The 17,863-nt window shown below is 58.8% G+C and overlaps 1 protein-coding gene across 6 annotated transcripts in view; it reads left to right on the plus strand.

The window, feature by feature from the left end:
• ITPK1 (inositol-tetrakisphosphate 1-kinase) overlaps window positions 1–17,863 on the plus strand; it is a 128,365-nt gene that overhangs the window by 65,241 nt on the left and 45,261 nt on the right. For all 6 annotated transcript variants that reach the window (XM_037031215.1, XM_037031216.1, XM_037031218.1 and 3 more), the window contains one exon: window positions 12,081–12,206. In XM_037031215.1, coding sequence (XP_036887110.1) covers window positions 12,081–12,206 — 126 coding nt within the window. The remainder of the gene's footprint in view (window positions 1–12,080; window positions 12,207–17,863) is intronic.

Below are 17,863 nucleotides of genomic sequence, written 5' to 3' on the forward strand. Positions count from 1 at the left end.
CTTATGCCTGGGCCCAGCCAGGGCCTAGTCCAGAGCAGGACCTGGGGGTGTTTGACGGGGCAGAGTAGGAAGGGCCACTGCCACGGGGCCTGATCAAGGCTGCTGCGGAGATGACAGAAAGTGACTGACAGGCAAGGCCGCCCTGCCAGTGGACACAATGGCTGTTCTTTGAGTTCCTCAAAGGTACACAAATAAATGAGTAAAGGTGTAACTGGGCAGAGGGGTCTAGTGCAAGGGCACTAAGACACAGTGAGTTTACACTCGACATCACCCACTCTAGGGAACTGTCCTTGACCCTGATCCTCCAATCACCTATTGGGTTGCAGTCAAGCACAAGTTAAGCCTGGTCCCAAATTTGAATTTGCGGGTATAATCTGTAGACTTGGGGAAACCCATGCCTGGTTTCAGCCCCGACCCTTTCACATGCAGCCCCCCACACACCAGGTGGGGGTTTTCATGTGTCTACTTTCGCTCTGAGTCTCCTGGGCGTCTCTGTGTCGAGGCTTCTAGGCGGCTTCTGAGCAGCTGACACAAAACCGACCAGGTTTTGCAGAAGGCCCAGCGCCACGAGGGGCTGGCCTCCCCCGGGTCTGTGAGCTATCTTAGACTTCGTCGCCTGCTGACCTGACTTAGAAGCCGGGCTTAAAAGCAGCTGCTCAGAGGCATAGGGTGCATTGCAGTCTACAGAATACGGTCTCCCCATTACAATAGTGACTTGCTAGGGTCACCATTTGCTGCCCCAGGACCTTGCTAACCTGCAGATGTGTAGGGGCCTCAGCTATCCCTTCCTGATGTGGTGTGTGCGTGATCTCTGGGGGCTTCCTCCTGTTGTGGGCACAGGTGGGTCACACCCGTTTTCTAGGGCCACCTGTGCTCATTCTGTCGAGTCCCCAAGTTTCTGTGACCTGGTATTACTCTCTAGATTTCTCCCAGTCAAGTTGGGAAGGGTTTCAATGCCAACTTAACACCTTTCGGGGAGGCAGAGGAGGGTGAAGGGAGGATACATGGTGATGGAAGGAGACCTGACTTGGGGTAGTGAACACACAATGTATATTGAAAAAAACCCAACTTCTAGGACTTGGACGGTCTCCACCACACACGTGCATTTTGAGACACCCGAGAGGCCCTACCCTGACGACACCTACTTAATTTGACACAACCTGTGGCTTTTTCAGGGGATTTTGAGTACCAAACTTCTTTTTCCTGGAGTGTGTTCGATTAAAAAACAAACCTACCTCCTTCCATCAAATCCCAGTTTGGAAACTGCCCCAAGGAAGCTGTCTTCGGACTGGAAAGAAATGAGCACTGCTCTGCATATTGCTTTGGGGCTTAAAACATAATCTGTGCAGGCTTTGTAGACATTGACTCAAAAGTTCCCCTTCCTTATTGTTAAGGGGGATGCACAGGGGTGTGTATTTTTGGCTTGGAGAATTCTTAGCCACTTGTGGCCCCGGCTGCCAGTTGCCTTTCTGGCTGCAACGTGGAGATAAAGGATTAACATGGAGATGTGTTTTCCACTGTCAGCAGAGAAGAGCGATCTTGGGCCGGAGCCAGGGCGGGGCAGGGGGGAAGGGAGCCTGGCTTGGGACCTGAAGTGGGCGTCCCAGCCGGGGGTGGGCTCTAGTCAAATACCAGGTGTTCTCGGTACCAGAACCTGGGACCTTAGCGGTCTGTAGTCCTCATGTGAAAGATGGGATAGACCCCCGGGCTGCAGACGAGGAGGAGGATGGCCCCAAGTCACACGGTGGCAGTGCCAGGCCCCTGATCCCACTGCCCTCTACTTTTTTCAAAGCACCACTGTTTTGAAGTTCTTACCTAAGCCCCCAGTTGTGGGGGCTGTAAAAATGGCAGCTGCCAGGTGTTAAGTATTTGTTAAGTATTTGCAGCATGGACTAGGCAGGGTGGCTGCCTCACATGTGTCCGCGTCCAGAGTGGTCTCTTCAAAGGGACTGAAACCTAACTCCTTGCCGGGCACCCTCCGGTGGCTGGGGATGGGTTCCCAACTCCTGGTCTGGCCCTTGGAGGCCCCGTGTCCCCCTTGCCCTGTCACCCACTAAGTGCCACCTCTGCTCGGAGTCCCTCTCTTGCTTTCCTCTTGCCTTGGAGTCGTCTTCCTCAGGTCTCAGCTCAGGTGGCGCTTCCTTAGGGAGGCCTTGCTCTGGTCACCCCCGGGCTGCCGTGACTTGTCTCCTTAGACTGGGGCCTTCGGAAATTCCTTCCCTCGTTGCTGTGGGGGCTAGAAGTCCAAGGTGAAGGTGACAGCAGGGCTGGCTCCTCCTGTGGCTGTGAAGGAAAACCTGGCCTCTCCCCAAGAGGCTTTGTTTCTCGTTCCTGTCGCTGCTGATGGAGCCTGCTGGGTTGGCTGCAGACTCCGCTGCTGTGAAGCCTCCGCCTCTCACGGTGCCTGTCCTGGCTGGGATCGAGGGCATCCACGTCGCCTTGCCTGTCTGTGGGCGTGAGTGTCCTTGTTTGCTCCGTGGACTTTCTCACCCTGTCAGGCTCAAGAGTGTCTGCAGCTTCTTCCCAGGGCCCGCGGGAACTTTTGCAGAGGTCTGTGGCTGGGGCTTCTCCAGTGGGCCCCGTGGAGTACGCCCACTCTGAGCTGAACATTGGTATACTAAGCTTGCTTGGGGGTACAGCTTAGCCCCTGGGTGGGTGAGTGGGGCAGTTTGCTGAGGATGAATGAGGTGGTGGGGAAAGGAGCAGGTAAGAGTTTGGTCAGAAATTCCTTGGGTCTGCCCCCTACTGGCAATGACCTCGGGTGAGTTACTGAATCTGTCTTTGTTTTCTTAATGGAGCATGTGGGTTACACTTACTTGGGGGGGTTGTTGTGTGAGTGCTTAGTACTGTGTGAGTGAATGGGTGAGTGGGTGGCTGGATGGTATGTGAGTCTCCAGCTTTGGGGAATGAGTTCAGCGCATTTGCTGCTCCCTGGTACAGCTGGCACCGTGCCAGGCCTTCGTTGGTCACAGGGAGGAATAGGGCACAGTCACCAATCTCTGAGGGTGCACAGGCCAAGGAGAACTCTCCTTCTGCAACTTCCTCACGGTGTAAGCATCATGCCTGGGACCCAGTTTGAACCCAAATGGCAGTAACTAGTTGGCAGAGGAGGTGGGGGTGTTCAGCAAGAACTGGGGGATCTGGAGGGACCAAGAGCAGATGGCCCGCCCCTCAGAATGGCCTCTGCTGGGCCGGGGGGGCGTGCAGGGCCCAAAGCTCTACCTGCATGTCTCGTCAAGTGTGGAGGCCTGTGTCCTTGGCTCCCTTTTACAGGCAAGGAGACAGAGGCTGCTGCCTGCTGCTGGCCCAGGCTCTGTCTGCGGTGCCACCCTCCTCCCTTCGTGCCAGTACTGGGGGCCTGGCGTTGGGCACACAGTGACAGAGGCCCTGGGCAGTTTCCCGGCTGGGTGTGTTCGTTAGCACAGGCTAAGCTAAGCCTCTGGAACAAACAACCCTGATATCTCAGAGGCTTTATTTCTTATTCTGATGGAGTCTGCTGGCCTCTCCAGCTTACTGTTTATACTCTAGCTTACTGTTTCCACCCCCTGCCCTGCCTGCCGCCCTCTTATTGTTTTGCCTCCGAGGGGCATTATGAGGATTAGATGAAATAAGTTATGTAATGTCCCCTGCATGGTGCCTGGGGACACCCTACCCATCTTGGTTGTCCGGGTGGAGGTGATTATTAGGATTGTGCTGGCAAGGAGCCAAACAGGGCAATTGATTGCCACAGAGACAACCAGCCTCTCCTAAATCCAAAGGAGAAAATCCAAATTGCTGATGTCTGTGCAGTATGCGCAGCTGCGTCCCCGTGGGGACCTGGTGCTTGTCCTTGCACTGTGGGCCAGGGATGTCTCACTGCCCTCACTCTGCAGGTGAGGAAACAGGCTGGGGGGTGGTGGTGAGGGAAGTGCCCTGCCCTTTGACCTTCTGCTTAGGGTAGCACTGTGTCTGGAGTGGCTCGGGGCGGGGGGGGGGGGGGGGTGCTGCTGGGCAGGAGGACTGTGGGTTTTTCTGCCTGCAGCCTGGAGACAGAGCAGTAAGAGCACACACAGCACATGCCACCCTTCCTTCTGAGGCCTTGGGCTCCCCTCCCTCTGCTCTGGGCCCACCGACCCTTTTCACGTCCCTTTTCTTTTTCTTTTTCCCAAGTCTGTGGTTGGTCCTTTCCCCTCAGGACAGGACCTGGCTGGCTCGTGCCTGGCACGTAGCAGGAGGGTCTGCGGCTCTGGTCTGAACCTCGGAAGTAGCCCTCAGGGCTGAGCTGCACATGGTCCGGGGACTCATCTGACAGATTTAGGGGTAGGCTTTTCTGGGGTGCTGGGAGCAGCCATGCTGACGGTGTGGCTTTCTGTTCAAGGTTTCTGCCTTCTGATCTTAGGGGGTGGGACAAGCAATCTTTCCCTTACACGCTAAACCCGTCATCATATTTCACCCAAATACTAAATTACAACTTTAAAAAATAATCCCAACAAACGCCCAGCCGTAACCTGGTCAGGTACCTGGTGAGGCCCATTTACTCACCACCCCCTTCCCGGCTTCACTTTGTCTTTGAACGCGTGGGAAAAGAAGGACCTACCAGACGTTATTAGGCCTGGCTAGGCCACGCTGGGTTCACAGCCCCAAATCAGAGCAGATCGAAACCGCGTTGTTACGTCTCACTCTCGTCGCGTGTCCATCGTGGACCCACGGGGGCCTCGGCCCCTCGCAGTTGCTCAGCGGCGCATCCAGGGGTTGCCAGGCCCCTCTACCAGCGGGCCAGGCGCGGCGTCCGCAGTCACAGGAGTGGGGTCCGCAGTCACAGGAGCGGGCACCTGGGCAGCTAGAGGCTCCGCCCAGGAAGTGATGTAGCTCACTGTTCCTCACAGCTCATTGGCCAAAACTAGTCACGTGATGACATCCAGTTACAAGGGAATCGGGAAAAGAGTGCTGCCACGTGTCCCGAAAGCCCCCCCCCCCCGCCCCGCCCCAATGACCGCCGTGCCCGGAACCCGCCTATCCTCAGGTCTGCGGCCCCTTTCCGGTGCTGACCGCAGCCGATGCAGTTTCACGGGGCTGCGAGGCACCCGCCCCCGCTCATCTCCGCGAGACCCCTCGCGGATGTCCTAGCGGCTCCTTACCGTCCTCCGGTGGGTGTGTGCCCGTCTCTACGAGGCCAGCCCTGCTGTGGGACGTGGGATGTGTGCTTTGTGACTTTCCTCTTGGGGCCAGTGAACCTGTCGGGCCAGGAGTGATTTTTTGCCTGTTCACCTTTTTCTCAGGCCAGTATCCCAGGAGGGGACTTACTGGGTCAAAGCCCATTTCTCCTTTTAATCTGCTCTTGAACCTGGCTCTCTAGCCCTGGGTGCAGTCCAAGATTTTCTTAGCTCCTTGAGGTTGAGGGAATATCCCGTTCTTCAGGAGCTGTACTTGCCGAGCGGGTGTAACTTTTCTGACTCTGAAACTAAGTCGGCTTGCAAACCGCCAGAACTTGGGTGCCTTCATCATGAGACCTTCTAGGGGAGAAAGGTTACTCACTCTTCTGCCTTCCCCTGGTTGCTGTTCACTCTCATTACCCCAGTAATGACACATGGGTTACTGAGAAATTGGGGAACTGGGTGAGGGAGCATTGGCCACAGTTGGCCTCTGGCCTGAGGCAGAGGTTGCTGGGTGGCCAGCCCCATGGGACCCTCAGCTCCTGGCCCCTTTGAAGTCTTTCCAGTGTGAGTGTCTGAGTGTCGCTGTTGCCCAGGGCAGAGCTGCTGGCCTGTCTTGGAGCCAGCTGCCCCCAACACACGCTGCCTCCTTCGAGGCCAGGCTCCCCTTTGAAGTCTGTCTCTGAGGCACCAGCCCCTGCTTTTCAAAAGAGGCCTGCTTCTGCTTGGGAAGGCCTTTAAACACTGGAGGTGTCAGTTCTGTCCCCGATCCTCAGATCCTTGGAGAGTGCAGGGGAATAAATGAGACCCACGCCACTCGCCTTTCATCTGGGCCATTTTGACCAGACCTTGGTTGAGACAAAACTTTTGATCTAGTGACTTCCACTTGAAGTCGCAGATGAAAACATGCCACTCTGCGGGTGTGAACTGAGGGAGAAGGGGATGGAAGGAAAGCCCCAGGCACCAGGGACCCCTTTGGGTTTAGAGGTTAACTTTGTGGCTTTGGCAGGAGAGGGGCCTGGGTTCCCAAGCAGGACTCTCTGTGACATGGGTAAGCCACTGAACTTCCCTGTGACTCAGTGTGCTCATCTGTACTTGAGCTCTTGAGAGAGTCGGGAAAATGCCCACTGATCAGTAAAATGTGAGTGGCACGCAAGGGGAAACACGGGAGCTGGTGTTTGTCGAGGGCTCGCTGAACACTGAAGGAGGAATGCACACTGCCTGTGCGCCCCCTCTGCTCTTCTGCACGGTCGACACTTCTGATGCCAGCTGGTGGGAGTTTTCTCCATGCCAGGCCATTCTGCGGCACCAGCTGGGTGTCCTGCAACGATTCTTGGTTGTGACACCCCCCCCCTTCCCCCGGAGACAGCATCTGATCGCTGGGGTTAGAAGGCTCAGTCCCACAACACTGCTGCCCCCGGCCGCACCTGTTTCCCTCAGATGCCGGTCTCAAGTTCAGGTTATTATTACCTGCGCTCCCCATCACTTGGCTAGAAAGTGGAGGTTCCCACATCCCCACCCTTGGTTTGATTGATTTGCTAGAGCGACATGCAGAACTCGGGAGAGCAGTTCACTTAGTGTTTATTGGCCTGTTGTAAAGGGACATGAGGAGGGGCACAGTTGAACATCCAGACGGCAGCGGTACGTGGGGCGAGGTATGGGGGAAGGGGGCGCAGTCTCTGTGCTCTCTGGGGGCGCAGCCACTCACCAGCACCTCTGTGTGTTCAGTAGCCCAGAAGTTCCCTGACTGCCCACCTTACCCTTGGGATTTTTAAGGAAGCTTCATCACATGGGCACGATCCATCATTAACTGAATTTCCGGCCCCTCTCCCCTTCCTGGAAAATGGTGGATGAGGCCGAAAGCGTCTCATCATGGCTTGTTCTTTCTGGTGACCAGCCCTCACACAGGGGCCCATCCAGCTTTGCTTCACCAGAACAGAAGACTCTCCTGTCACCAGGAAATTCCAAGGGGCCGTTATTTCACAGCTGTACTCACTGACAGTGGATGTGAGCAGGGAGACCTCAGCAGGGCACTTAACCTCTGCACCTCTCTCGTGGGTCCCCAGCTCAGGCTGCTGGGAGACTTCAACAAGCTAATGTGTGTAAAGTGTTTAGAGCAGAGCCCAGCACAGAGCGAGTGTGTGAGAGCTGAGCAATAGCGCTAGGATTAAAATCGAGGCTCCGAGAGAGTCCACATGGGCTTGGCCTTGTACCTGCCTGATGCCCACACTGGCTTCCCTTGCAGCCTCCTGAGCTGGCGTGGCAGTGGTGGCTGGCTGGGGCTCCGCGGAGAAGTGTAGACTGTTCTCAGGTCATACACCACATTGAGTTTCACATCCCGAGAGGATGCACAGCCCGAGCATGGGGGCTGCAGCCAGGTTTCGTGAGTCCCCAGCATCCCCGATGAACCCAGGCCTGGTTGTCTGCTTCTTTCATGTCTAGCTGGTTATTGATCATGTCAGAGAGCACATGGGGAAGTGTGGGGGAGAAGGGAGAGCTGGGAATACAGCCTAAAGATCCCCCTGCCTTTGATATCATTTTGACCTCCTCCCACGCCCCCACGTTCTCTCCTCTGGGGTCTGTGTAAGACAGATCTCAGCCAAGGTCACCGGGGGTCTCGGGGTCTGGTAGAGGAGCCAGTGTTACAGAAATAACTTTATAATTGGAAGTAATAGCACAGTCCTGGGGGGTTGTGAGAGAAACCAGGGAGCTGTTCACTAGTTCTTCCTGTTTGGGGTAGGTGAGTTGAAAAGTCTGGAAAAGGACTGAACTTTTGAGCTGGGACTTTGAAAACAAGTATGAGCTCACTGTGGGGATAAAGGGCTCCAAGGGGCAGGGGTGGGGCCTTCCAGGCGGCGGAGCAGCGTGTGGCTGTGTCCCTCCCCCGAGTCTGCTTCCAGAGTGAGCTGCATGCCCTTATGGCTGCCTGGGAGCCCTGAGAGGAGAGGGCAGGGGCCTGGCACACAGGAAGTGCCCAGAAAATGCTGTCAAAGCAGTGAGTGAGCGAGCAGGAGTATTGGTTGTCCTTAGCCCTGAGCGGCGGTCACGCCCCGCATGGGCCGCACACCACCCTATGTCCCATACATAAACGTACTGTTGAGCCGCCCTGTGTGGTCCTAGGGAGAATATAACAGCAGCCTCATTTTATCAGTGGGGAAGCCGAGGCACAGGGCAGTTAAGTGGTGTGCTCCAGCCCAAGGGCAGCTGAGCCGCGGTGGGTTTCCTGGCACCGTCTATGCCCACCATCTTCCTGGCCAGGTGGTGGGAAGGCAGGGAGCCAGAGCCTGGCCACCTTGGCTGCTGCACCGGGCGTGATTGGGCTGCCTGTTTGAAGTTAGGGGTGGCTTCCCAGCCACGGGGTTTGCAGGCCTTTGTTTCACGCCTCCCAGCCCTCCCCTGCTCCAGGCTGCCTCACTGCCCAGTCCCCTCTGAGGGAACACTGGGCCCTTGTTTCTCAGATGCTGAGCGCTGCACAGACAGTATCCGCCATTGGCCTCCCGGGTGGTGTGATGGGGAAGCGTGGTGCCTGCGGACCTCCTCTGGCCACGGTGGGCGGCCCTGTCATTGAGACACCTCGTTACTTGCCAAGGGGGACCAGTCAGACCCCTTCCTCTGAACAGAACAACACGGCCCGGCACAGTCCCCTTCTCTGGGGTCAGACTGTGGTCAGAGACAGAACAACACAACTGAAATGAGCTGGCTTCCGCCCGAGCCCCTGCACCAGCCCATCTGCGAAACAAGCCGAGGCTCTGAGGTGTGTCCCCCTCCGAGGGTTTCCTCTTCTGTGGCACCCGCCTTTCCCCCGAGGGTCCTCTCCTCAGATGCATCCTGTCCTCTGAGGTCCCCCTCCTGAGGGGGCAGCCTGTCTCTTCCTTCCCAGCCAGTGAGGGGAGACCGAAGCCCCCTTGAGGTGTTTTCAGGGGGATCAAGGCTAGTCTGGCCACCTGAGTGAAGCGGGGCTGGAGAGAGAGCCGCTGAGAAACCCCGGCAACTTTGCCAAGGCTTCAGCAAAGACGCTGCAGCCAGAGGCAGCCGAACAGGGGCCAGAGCAGGCCTGATGTGTGTCCCAAGTTGCTGTTATCGTGAAAGGCATAAAAACTGGCATAAAAATGCTTGGAAAATACACAAAGGAAGGTGGCCGGCGTCCAGAGCTCAACTGTTTACCTTCCGTGGAGTGGCCAGGAACTCAGAGAGCTTGTTTCCCAAACAGCCGTGGTTGTCAGGTCTGCAGGCCCCTGCTGCTGCCAGGCGAGGACGAGCCATCTTGCCCGCCATCTCCTTCCCCACGCCCACTGGGACCCCGTGGCTCCGCTCCGGCTGCTTTCTGCCCCTCATGCTGCTCGGAGACCTGGGGGACCTCCTGGGGATGAGGTTTCTGACTGGCCCTTGGACACTGGCACCGCCCAGTGTCCCTCCAGGGCCCCGGGTCTGTTTGGTGTGCAGCTGTCTTGGTCTGAAAATGTCAGCCCCAGTTCTGTGGTGGCTGTCTTGGTGGGGCCACGGGGCACAGCAGCAGTGGGCTCGTGTCAGCGGCACCGTTTGAGAAGTTGCTGCCTTCACCCTCGTTACCACTTCTCCCTGACTTCTCTGTCTTCCTCCAAAGTCCGCTTTTTCTCTGGGAAGTGGGGTCGAAGGGGAATGTAGGAGCGGATCTGCAGCAGAACCAGAGAGGCCCTGGCAGTTTCCTGTTTTGTTTGGGGGGAAACCGAGGCCCAAGGTGGCCTGGCAGCCTGGCTCAGGCCAGAGCCCATGGGTGTCGCTCTTTGGCTCTTGTCCAGGCCCCAACTGGGCCACGTCCCAACTGTGTGGCCTTGCCCAGCCATTTTTCCTTCTGGGCCCTTGGTGTCCTGGTATGTGATGGGGGGAAGCTGTCCTCCGTGTGGGCTTGCTGTGAGGACGGGCACCTCTCCCCGTCCGGACCCCGGACCCCGGAAGAGGGGGTCGGCTTCTCAGCTGGTCTGTGTTTTGTTTTGTTTTTGTTTTGCACACGTGCTACTCACCGTGGGGAGGGGAGCCTTCATCATTTTCTTATTGTGAGGTCCGTGGACTTTTTTTTTTTTTGATAGGGGAAGTCCCTTACCATCTCTCCTGGCGACAGTAAAAGAGAAGAGTAGGGATGTGCAAGGAAGAGCTGGGCTGTCGGAAGCTTTGGCTGGAAAGGTGTTCACCCAGGCAGGTCTCAGGGACCACCGGGAGGTGCTGAGGCCCCGGGAGCAGTGGGCTGGCAGTACCGCAGGCCTGCGGGGACAGTGAGGGGAGGGTGGTGTGGGAGCCCTAGTAGAAACAGCAGCGGTCTTAGAGAGGGGGCTGCCCTGCCCGTGGGGACTGGGGCTGTGAGGATGGTTAACCANTATTGTGAGGTCCGTGGACTTTTTTTTTTTGATAGGGGAAGTCCTTTACCATCTCTCCTGGCGACAGTAAAAGAGAAGAGTAGGGATGTGCAAGGAAGAGCTGGGCTGTCGGAAGCTTTGGCTGGAAAGGTGTTCACCCGAGGGAGGATGGCCAGATCCAGGCAGGTCTCAGGGACCACCGGGAGGTGCTGAGGCCCCGGGAGCAGTGGGCTGGCAGTACCGCAGGCCTGCGGGGACAGTGAGGGGAGGGTGGTGTGGGAGCCCTAGTAGAAACAGCAGCGGTCTTAGAGAGGGGGCTGCCCTGCCCGTGGGGACTGGGGCTGTGAGGATGGTTAACCAACACCCAGATTTCTCTCCCTTTCTCCTTCCCATCTCCTGTCGGTGCCTCTGGTTGGCCAGACTTGGCCAGAAGCCAGAGGACAAAGGAGCCAGGTGGTTGTGGCTCTGGAGGACCACTTCCCAGGGTACCATGTGGGTGCAGGGTGGGGGCCCCGCACGACAAGCACGGGTCTGCGTCGCAGCCCCGTCACTTCCTCACTGAGACCCCAGGGAGGAGTCAGAAGTCCATGTTCCCCACCTGTTTGTGAAATCGCCCCTCATCACATGGTTGGAAGATGATGAATGCACATGAAGTTTCCAGCCTGGGCCTCCTGGAGCCGTCATTTGTAGCTCTCATTGTGATTTCTTTACTAGGGACTGTGAAACAGCCTGGAATCCCAGAGGGAGCCCCTGGGGGTGGGGCTGAGGACGGGGAGGGGCCTGGTGGCCTCATCTGGCTTCTCCTGAGGCCTAAGGCCGTCCAAGGGTCAGCCAGGTGCCCAGCAGGCTGCATGCGGTAGTGTCCGCATGCCGGGCAGCAGACATCTGGCGGGTCAGGTAGCACAGTGTCAGGCTGCCCTGGCTGTTGGCAGGTGTGCCTGCCTGGGGTCAGGTGATGCCGACTGTTTCCCGGCGTCTGTGCTCCCTGGGGGCCTGTCTTCGTAACCTTGTGCTCTTGAAAAAGTAAACATGTTGTCAGTGGATCAGGACACACGGGGTCCCGAGGATCACAGGCAGCCTGCGCTCCTTCACAGTGTCACAGGTTGTGATTGGCCCCGGTGCCAGTGCGGTGTGTCAGTGGCAGGTCTCGTGGGTTTGTGAAGGTCCTGGCTTTGCTGAGACTTTGTGTCCACGCGTGCAGTGTCCTCTTGGTCCTCAGTCCGCATCCCGCTGGTTGACTTCGGCGATGTGATTCACCTCACTGAGCTCCTCCCAAAACCCCAGGTTGTCGGGCAGATAGGACATGCTCAGTGCATGCTCTCTCTGTAGAGGGGTTCCACAGCGCTGCTCACTTGACCTGTGGATTCCTTGTCGTCTGGATTCCATGCGTGTGTGTTTCTGTACCCTGGGTAGCATGGGGCTCGGGAACAGGACAAACACGGGGCCTGACTTGGTGGAGTTCTAGGATCTTAGTGGGTTCATCCGGTTTGTCCTGTTTCCCAGGAGTACCAGCGCCCGCCGCATGTTCTCAGTGCCTCGGGGCAGCGCGCAGAGGGTGGTGAGGGAATGGGGCCTCGGGCTAAGGTGCTGAAGTTCTCCTCTGTGTCCTCCCTCACAGCTGGACCTCAGCCGGCCGATCGAGGAGCAGGGCCCCCTGGATGTCATCATCCACAAGCTGACCGATGTCATTATTGAGGCCGACCAGAACGACAGCCAGTCCCTGGAGCTGGTGCACAGGTTTCAGGTGAGAGGACCATGCGGAGGGAAGGGCTGGGTGCCGGGAAAGCTCCCGCAGCTGTCTGGCTGTGTGCCCCCCAGGAGTGGTTTGGCACTGCCAAGACTTGGGCTTGTGGGCCTGTACCTCCCTGCCAAGGCCTCCGTCTGGCTGGGTGTGAAGTGGAACTGAACCAGGCGTGGCTGGTGACCCCTCCGCCCTCAGCCTTCACAGACTGGGTTTACTGATCAGAATCCCGCTGAGTCCAGGTGCGCCTGCACACGCCCTCACGCACACGCCCTCACGCACACGCCCTCACACACACAGCCACAGGCCGGGGCCCGAGTTGGCACACGGTGTACAACCTCTCGCCATGCTTGAAGAAAGGGGCCCCCGGGGCCTCAGAACTGAAATAGTCGCACTTGAGTCCTGCCCTGGTGGTAACGCCCCTTTCCGTGCTCAGTGCCTTGACCCCCTGTGCTGGTCCCCGGGCGTGGACCACGCCACCCCGCCCCATTTCCCTGGCAGCCTGGGGCCTAGCTCCACGGTGACCTGCCCACCACCCTGGGAGGTGCCGCCTTCGCCCCCACGGACTTGTCCTGCGTTTTCTCTGAGGTGGAAAAGAATGTGAGTCATTCCTCTGGAGAGCGGCCCCGGAGCCCCTGAAAAACAAGGTCATATTATCAGCGAAAGCGCAACTGAAAAGGAGGACCTCCCCCGGGGGGCGGGGGGTTGGGGGGGATGCCTGAGCTAGCACTTTCCAGCGGATGACCCTTGGAGCCCTGGCCGCCTGTCTATCTTTATCAGGACAAAGGGGACTCTCACTGCCACACAGTAACCACCCCCACTGATAGCGTTTTCTCTCTCCCCAGTGTTCAGGGTCTGTGAACTCAGCCTCCCTCTCGTCCCCGAGGCTCTCGCCCCCTCCCTGGCTGACTCTGCCACAGGTTCCTGCTTCCTCTGTGCAAGTGGCCCCAGATGCAGTCGTGGCCTGGTTGTGACCCTACCGGTGGCCCCCTGCCTGTGGGAGGGGGCCCTGTGCTGTCCCCATGTGGTGCTCTCCAGGGCCTTTGCCTTGCCCGTGGCCTGAAATGTTTCCCCAGGCTAGGGGAGGCGGGGGCGGGGTGGGGGGCGTGTCCAGGCTCCTCCCTCTCTGAGCCTGCTTCCTTCTCGTGGGAGGGTGTTAGTGCCAGGACACGCCACACGGTGCGGGGACGAGTCGGTGTCACAGTGCACAGAAGGAGCTTCACAGGGGGCTCAGGCCCCAGCACGTGCAGCTCAAGCTCGTTTTGATCACGTGAACACCTCGAGCCGTGGTTTCCTCTTCTGTAAAATGGGGGTGGGGAGCATTCCCCCCACCCCCGGCAGGCAGATTGCTGCGAGGAGTTATGCCCGTGGATGTTAAAGTTCCTTGTGTTGGCCAAGTGCCTCCATGGTTGCTCGCAGCCCTGCTGTCTGTCCTTCGAGGTGAAGGACTGTGACCCTCAGCCTGTCCCCTGCCCTGGGAGTTGGAGGACAGCCCTGCCCCGGGGCCTTGCCCTCTGCTCCCCACACACACGCACCCCGCACAGCCCAGGGCAGCGCTCACAAATCACAGGGTGCCTTGTGTTCCTGGTCTTGACAGAAGAGAGGGTTGCAGAGGGAGCACGGCAGGGGGACGTGGGGACATGCAGCCTAAGGGTTTCAGCACGAGTGGTTTCCCAGGGAGGTCTTGTTGGGTCCCTGGAGCCTGCCCGCCACCCCTCCCTGGGCACACACACCCAGCCCTCCCCCCAGTGACTGAGGTGACCTCGGGACAGCCTCCAGCCTTGGGAGTTCTGGGATAAGTTTTCACGCAGTCTGTTCTTCTGCATGAAGCCGGATATCTGATAAGGCCAGGATGTGTCCTCCTTTGTGGGGAGAACAATCCTTCGGGGAGCAGGGTGACAGGCACTTCCCAGAGGCCCCAGGAAGCAAGGAGGCAGGCGGAGGGTGGCGCAGGGAAGGGCCCAGAGGTGCTGGGTGAGGGTCAGGGGAGAGGCGGGCCCAGGGCTCACAGGCCTCCCTGCCACCGGGCACGGGACATGAGAGGGTCAGTCCAGAGCCAGACCAGATAGAGGGACACTTGATCTTGATCACGTGTTGTTTTCATATTCCTGTTTGAAGGTTTTTGAGACACTAGCAAGGTTGTGTCGGCTTACGTGGGAGGAGGGGTACGGGTCCGAGGAGGCTGAGGGAGGGGGATCTCGGAGGCGGGAGGCAGAGCCAGGGCCTGGGTGAGAGAACTGCTGGAGACCGGTGGGTGGGTTTCCGAGGTGCTCCTGGCAGCCCCGAGGCGTTCTGCCTGTGGGATGTGCCACTGAGCCTGCAGGGCCCGGGGCGGAGCCGGAGCGCTCACCGCAGAGGGGCTCCGCTCTTTTCCTGCTGGCCCTTTGTGGACAGGTTGGAGAGTGTGGGTGGGCCTGGGCTTATTGCTCATCACTAAAGCTGGTTGCCATTGAAGCCAGCCCTAAACTTAAAAAAAAAAAATTGACCTCCAGGGCTTGGTTTGGGGAACCTTCAAAATGATTCAGTTGTTTTTCTGTGTCAAGTTCATGCCTGGTGACAGCAAGGCCCTGCCTGATACACAGTCACCAGTGACCAGACCTGGGCAAAGGTCTCTCAGGGGCTATGCCTACGGGGCCCGTGTGCCAGGGCTCAGGGGTCTCCTGTCCCCTGCGGAGCAAAGAGAACTGTCTTCTCGCTGGGGCATCCGGGGCCGCCTAGGAGGTGTGTCAGGGGAGTGGTCCTCTATTGCCCCTTCCCGGCTCACAGTTGTCCAGAGGATTTCTGTGGTCTTATTCCACGAGGCATGTGGAGGAGGCCAGGTGGGTCTTTGTGGAATTTTCCCTGGATGAGCTTAGCTGGAAGGATATTAAGTGTCTCCTAAATGGTCCCTGGACCCCTAGTCTGAACACGAGGACAACTTCTTGTGCAGGGGCACTCCGTTTGCTGAGCTGCCAGCCGAGGGGAGGCTGAGAGGGACCCCAGGAACGGCCCCACAGCCCCAGAGTGATGGGTAGGAGAAGCGCAGAGCTGGTCACTGCAGGCCCTGGCTTAGTGCTGGCTGTTCCGGGCCCTCTCAAGGAGGGGGTAGCAAGGGTCACAGTAATCTCTAGTGCGGCCCAGGAGACTGCAAGGCTGGCCACCGAGGCTCATCTTGCTCTGCTTGCCCCTTCCGTGCCAGGCTAGCCCTCCCACCACAGCCGCCAGGCTCTGAGCTCTCGCCCACCTAGTGCCTTTGCACAAGCCTTTCTCTTGCTTGGAATTCGTCCCCACCCCACCCAGCTCGGCTCAATCGCCCCGTCTTCAGGGGCAGCTCCCCGATTGTCTGACTAAGGACCTGTCCCCCATCCTAGGCCCTCCCAACCCTGCAGACCTCATTCCCCTCCTTTTGGAAGGTGGTTCTTTATCCGTTGCTGCTGCTGGTCTCTCCATTCAGGGGTCAGGTCCCCAGGGGCTGGGGCTGCATATGCGCCCCTGGCATCCCCACTGCTGCACAGGGGCCTCCCATTTGTGGAGCGGAGGACCCTCCTAGGTGTGGTTTTGTGCAGGGTGCCCTGGTGGGTCAGCAGAGGGGAGTAAGCAGTCTAGGGGGGTCAGCAGGGTCCCCGAGGCCATAGTGCTGCCTGTTGGGTGCGGGTGGCATGCCTCCAGTGTCAGAATGCCTGTGATGCGATAGGAGAGAGGCGCGGAGAAGCTTGGACTTTACCCTGCCGGCTGGGGGATGGGAGAGGAGGGGGGTGATAACATCAGTTTAAATTGGCTGAGAGAGGCCCTGCCTGCGGGCGGGGATTACCAAACCAAGGTGAACTCTTAGCTGTCGCTGGAGCCTGGCAGTTTCTGAGATAAAGAGGGAACCCTGTCCTCACCCCTGGACCCGTGGTCCCCAGCACCCCTTCTCTCAGCTGTGCCAGGCCAGCCTTTGAGCAGCCTGGGCCAGGCTGGCACGGAAGGGCGCGTGCAGGTCAGCGCCCCACTTGCCTGCTGGGTCCCGTCAGCCGTTCGACCGCGTGGAGTGAGCGGGTCTGGGCAGGGCTGATCTCCTCACTGTCAGGGAGGCAGGCGGAGCAAGGACACGGCCTTGGGTTGTCTTCACTAGCCCTGCCCCTACCCCTGCTTTAAAAGCGGGTTTGCTGAGACACAGCGGTTCAGGTGTACCCTCCATGCCGTGTTCACGGCACTCGCAGATACGTGCAGCTGCCACCACAGTCCGTTCTAGAGCGTTTGCGCCCCCTCAGAAGTGAACCCGCACCCTTACCCTCCACTCCCGCTCCCAGCACGAAGCAGCCACGACTTTCTGGCTGAGGATCGCCCTGTTCCGGACTTCCTCACGAGTGGAATCGCAGAACACGCGGGCTTTTGTTCCGGCTCCTTTCACTCTGGGTGCTGCTCTCAGGGCGTGGGTGCAGAAGCAGCCCCCCGCCCCCCACTGTCGGAGGGCTGTCCCGTTGTCTGGATGTGCCTGCGTTTCTCCAGGGGCGTCCCGGGCGGGAGCCTCGGCGGTTCCTGTTGCTGGGCCTTTACGCAGGGCCTGGCTGTAAACACTCCGGCACACTTTGCGTGGACGTGTGTTTTCACTGCTCTCGGGAGGCACCCTGGAGTGGGGTTGCCGGGTCATGGGGTCGATTGAGGGGCCACCAAACCCCTCCCTGGTGGCCGTGCCATGGCACATCCTCACCAGCAGTGGGTAAAGGTTCCAGTCGCCCCAACATTTGCTCTCTGACTTTGGTTTCAGCCGTCCGAGCGGGTGTGAAGTTGTGTCTGTGGCTGATGGCACCAGCCATCTCTTCGTGTACCTGCCAGCCATTTGTCTGTCTCCCTTGGCACTCTCCATACACTTTATGTGCAGGTGTCTAGAGCCCCCCAGTTTGCCTTGTCCTCCTTTAGGTGCTTGCTCCCCCACCCCCGGCCCATAGCAGCATGGTCAGGAGCGCTGATGGTGGCCTGTCACCCTGGTCCAGAGCTTTCCCATCACGTCACGCTGGCTGGCCTTCGGTCGTCTCTTAACTCCCTCTGCGTTTCAGCCCCCTTGTCTGTAGAACCTGCACAGCTGCACCCACCTCCCAGGGCCAGGGGAGGGGTGAGTGTGTCTGCACACGCCCAGCATCCAGAGCGCTCGGGCGCCGTGGTCCTGGGGCAACGGGGCTCACATCTGCTGGACTTGGGTACAGACGTGGGCGTGACCCGTCCCTTCCTAGAAGTACGGCTGCAGGCACCCTCGCCTCTTGCAGAGGGCAGGGTAGATGACTTTCAAGGCCCTTCCTGCCCCGCCTGTCTGTCGGGGCTGCGCCCAGGCGGGGTTCTACCTCAGGGTCATCAAGGCAAAGGGAAGAACACTCAGTGCAGCTCCTTCTGGCTCCTGTTTCTGCCCCAAAGTGACGTGTGCCGTGGACTCCGGCGTTTTGGTGGCCTTGCCGATCTTCGAGGCCACGACTGGGCCCAGGGGGTCAAACATGAGCAATAGCATACAGCACCCCCACAGAGCTCTTTTCCCCTGAAGCCCAGAAGAGGCCACTAAACTGGCCCATTGGGTTGGTGGGGGGATGCAGTGACTGACGGGCACGGCGCCTTCAAACTAGTGCCTGTGCCAGGTGTGGGTAAGCATTTGGCACTTGATTGGCGCCCGCATGTGGTGACGTACGGAAAACACTTGGCCCAGGCACACA

Source organism: Sturnira hondurensis, unplaced genomic scaffold (assembly GCF_014824575.4).
Source record: "Sturnira hondurensis isolate 20B ecotype Veracruz unplaced genomic scaffold, ASM1482457v3 Scaffold0021143, whole genome shotgun sequence".
Lineage (NCBI taxonomy): Eukaryota > Metazoa > Chordata > Mammalia > Chiroptera > Phyllostomidae > Sturnira > Sturnira hondurensis.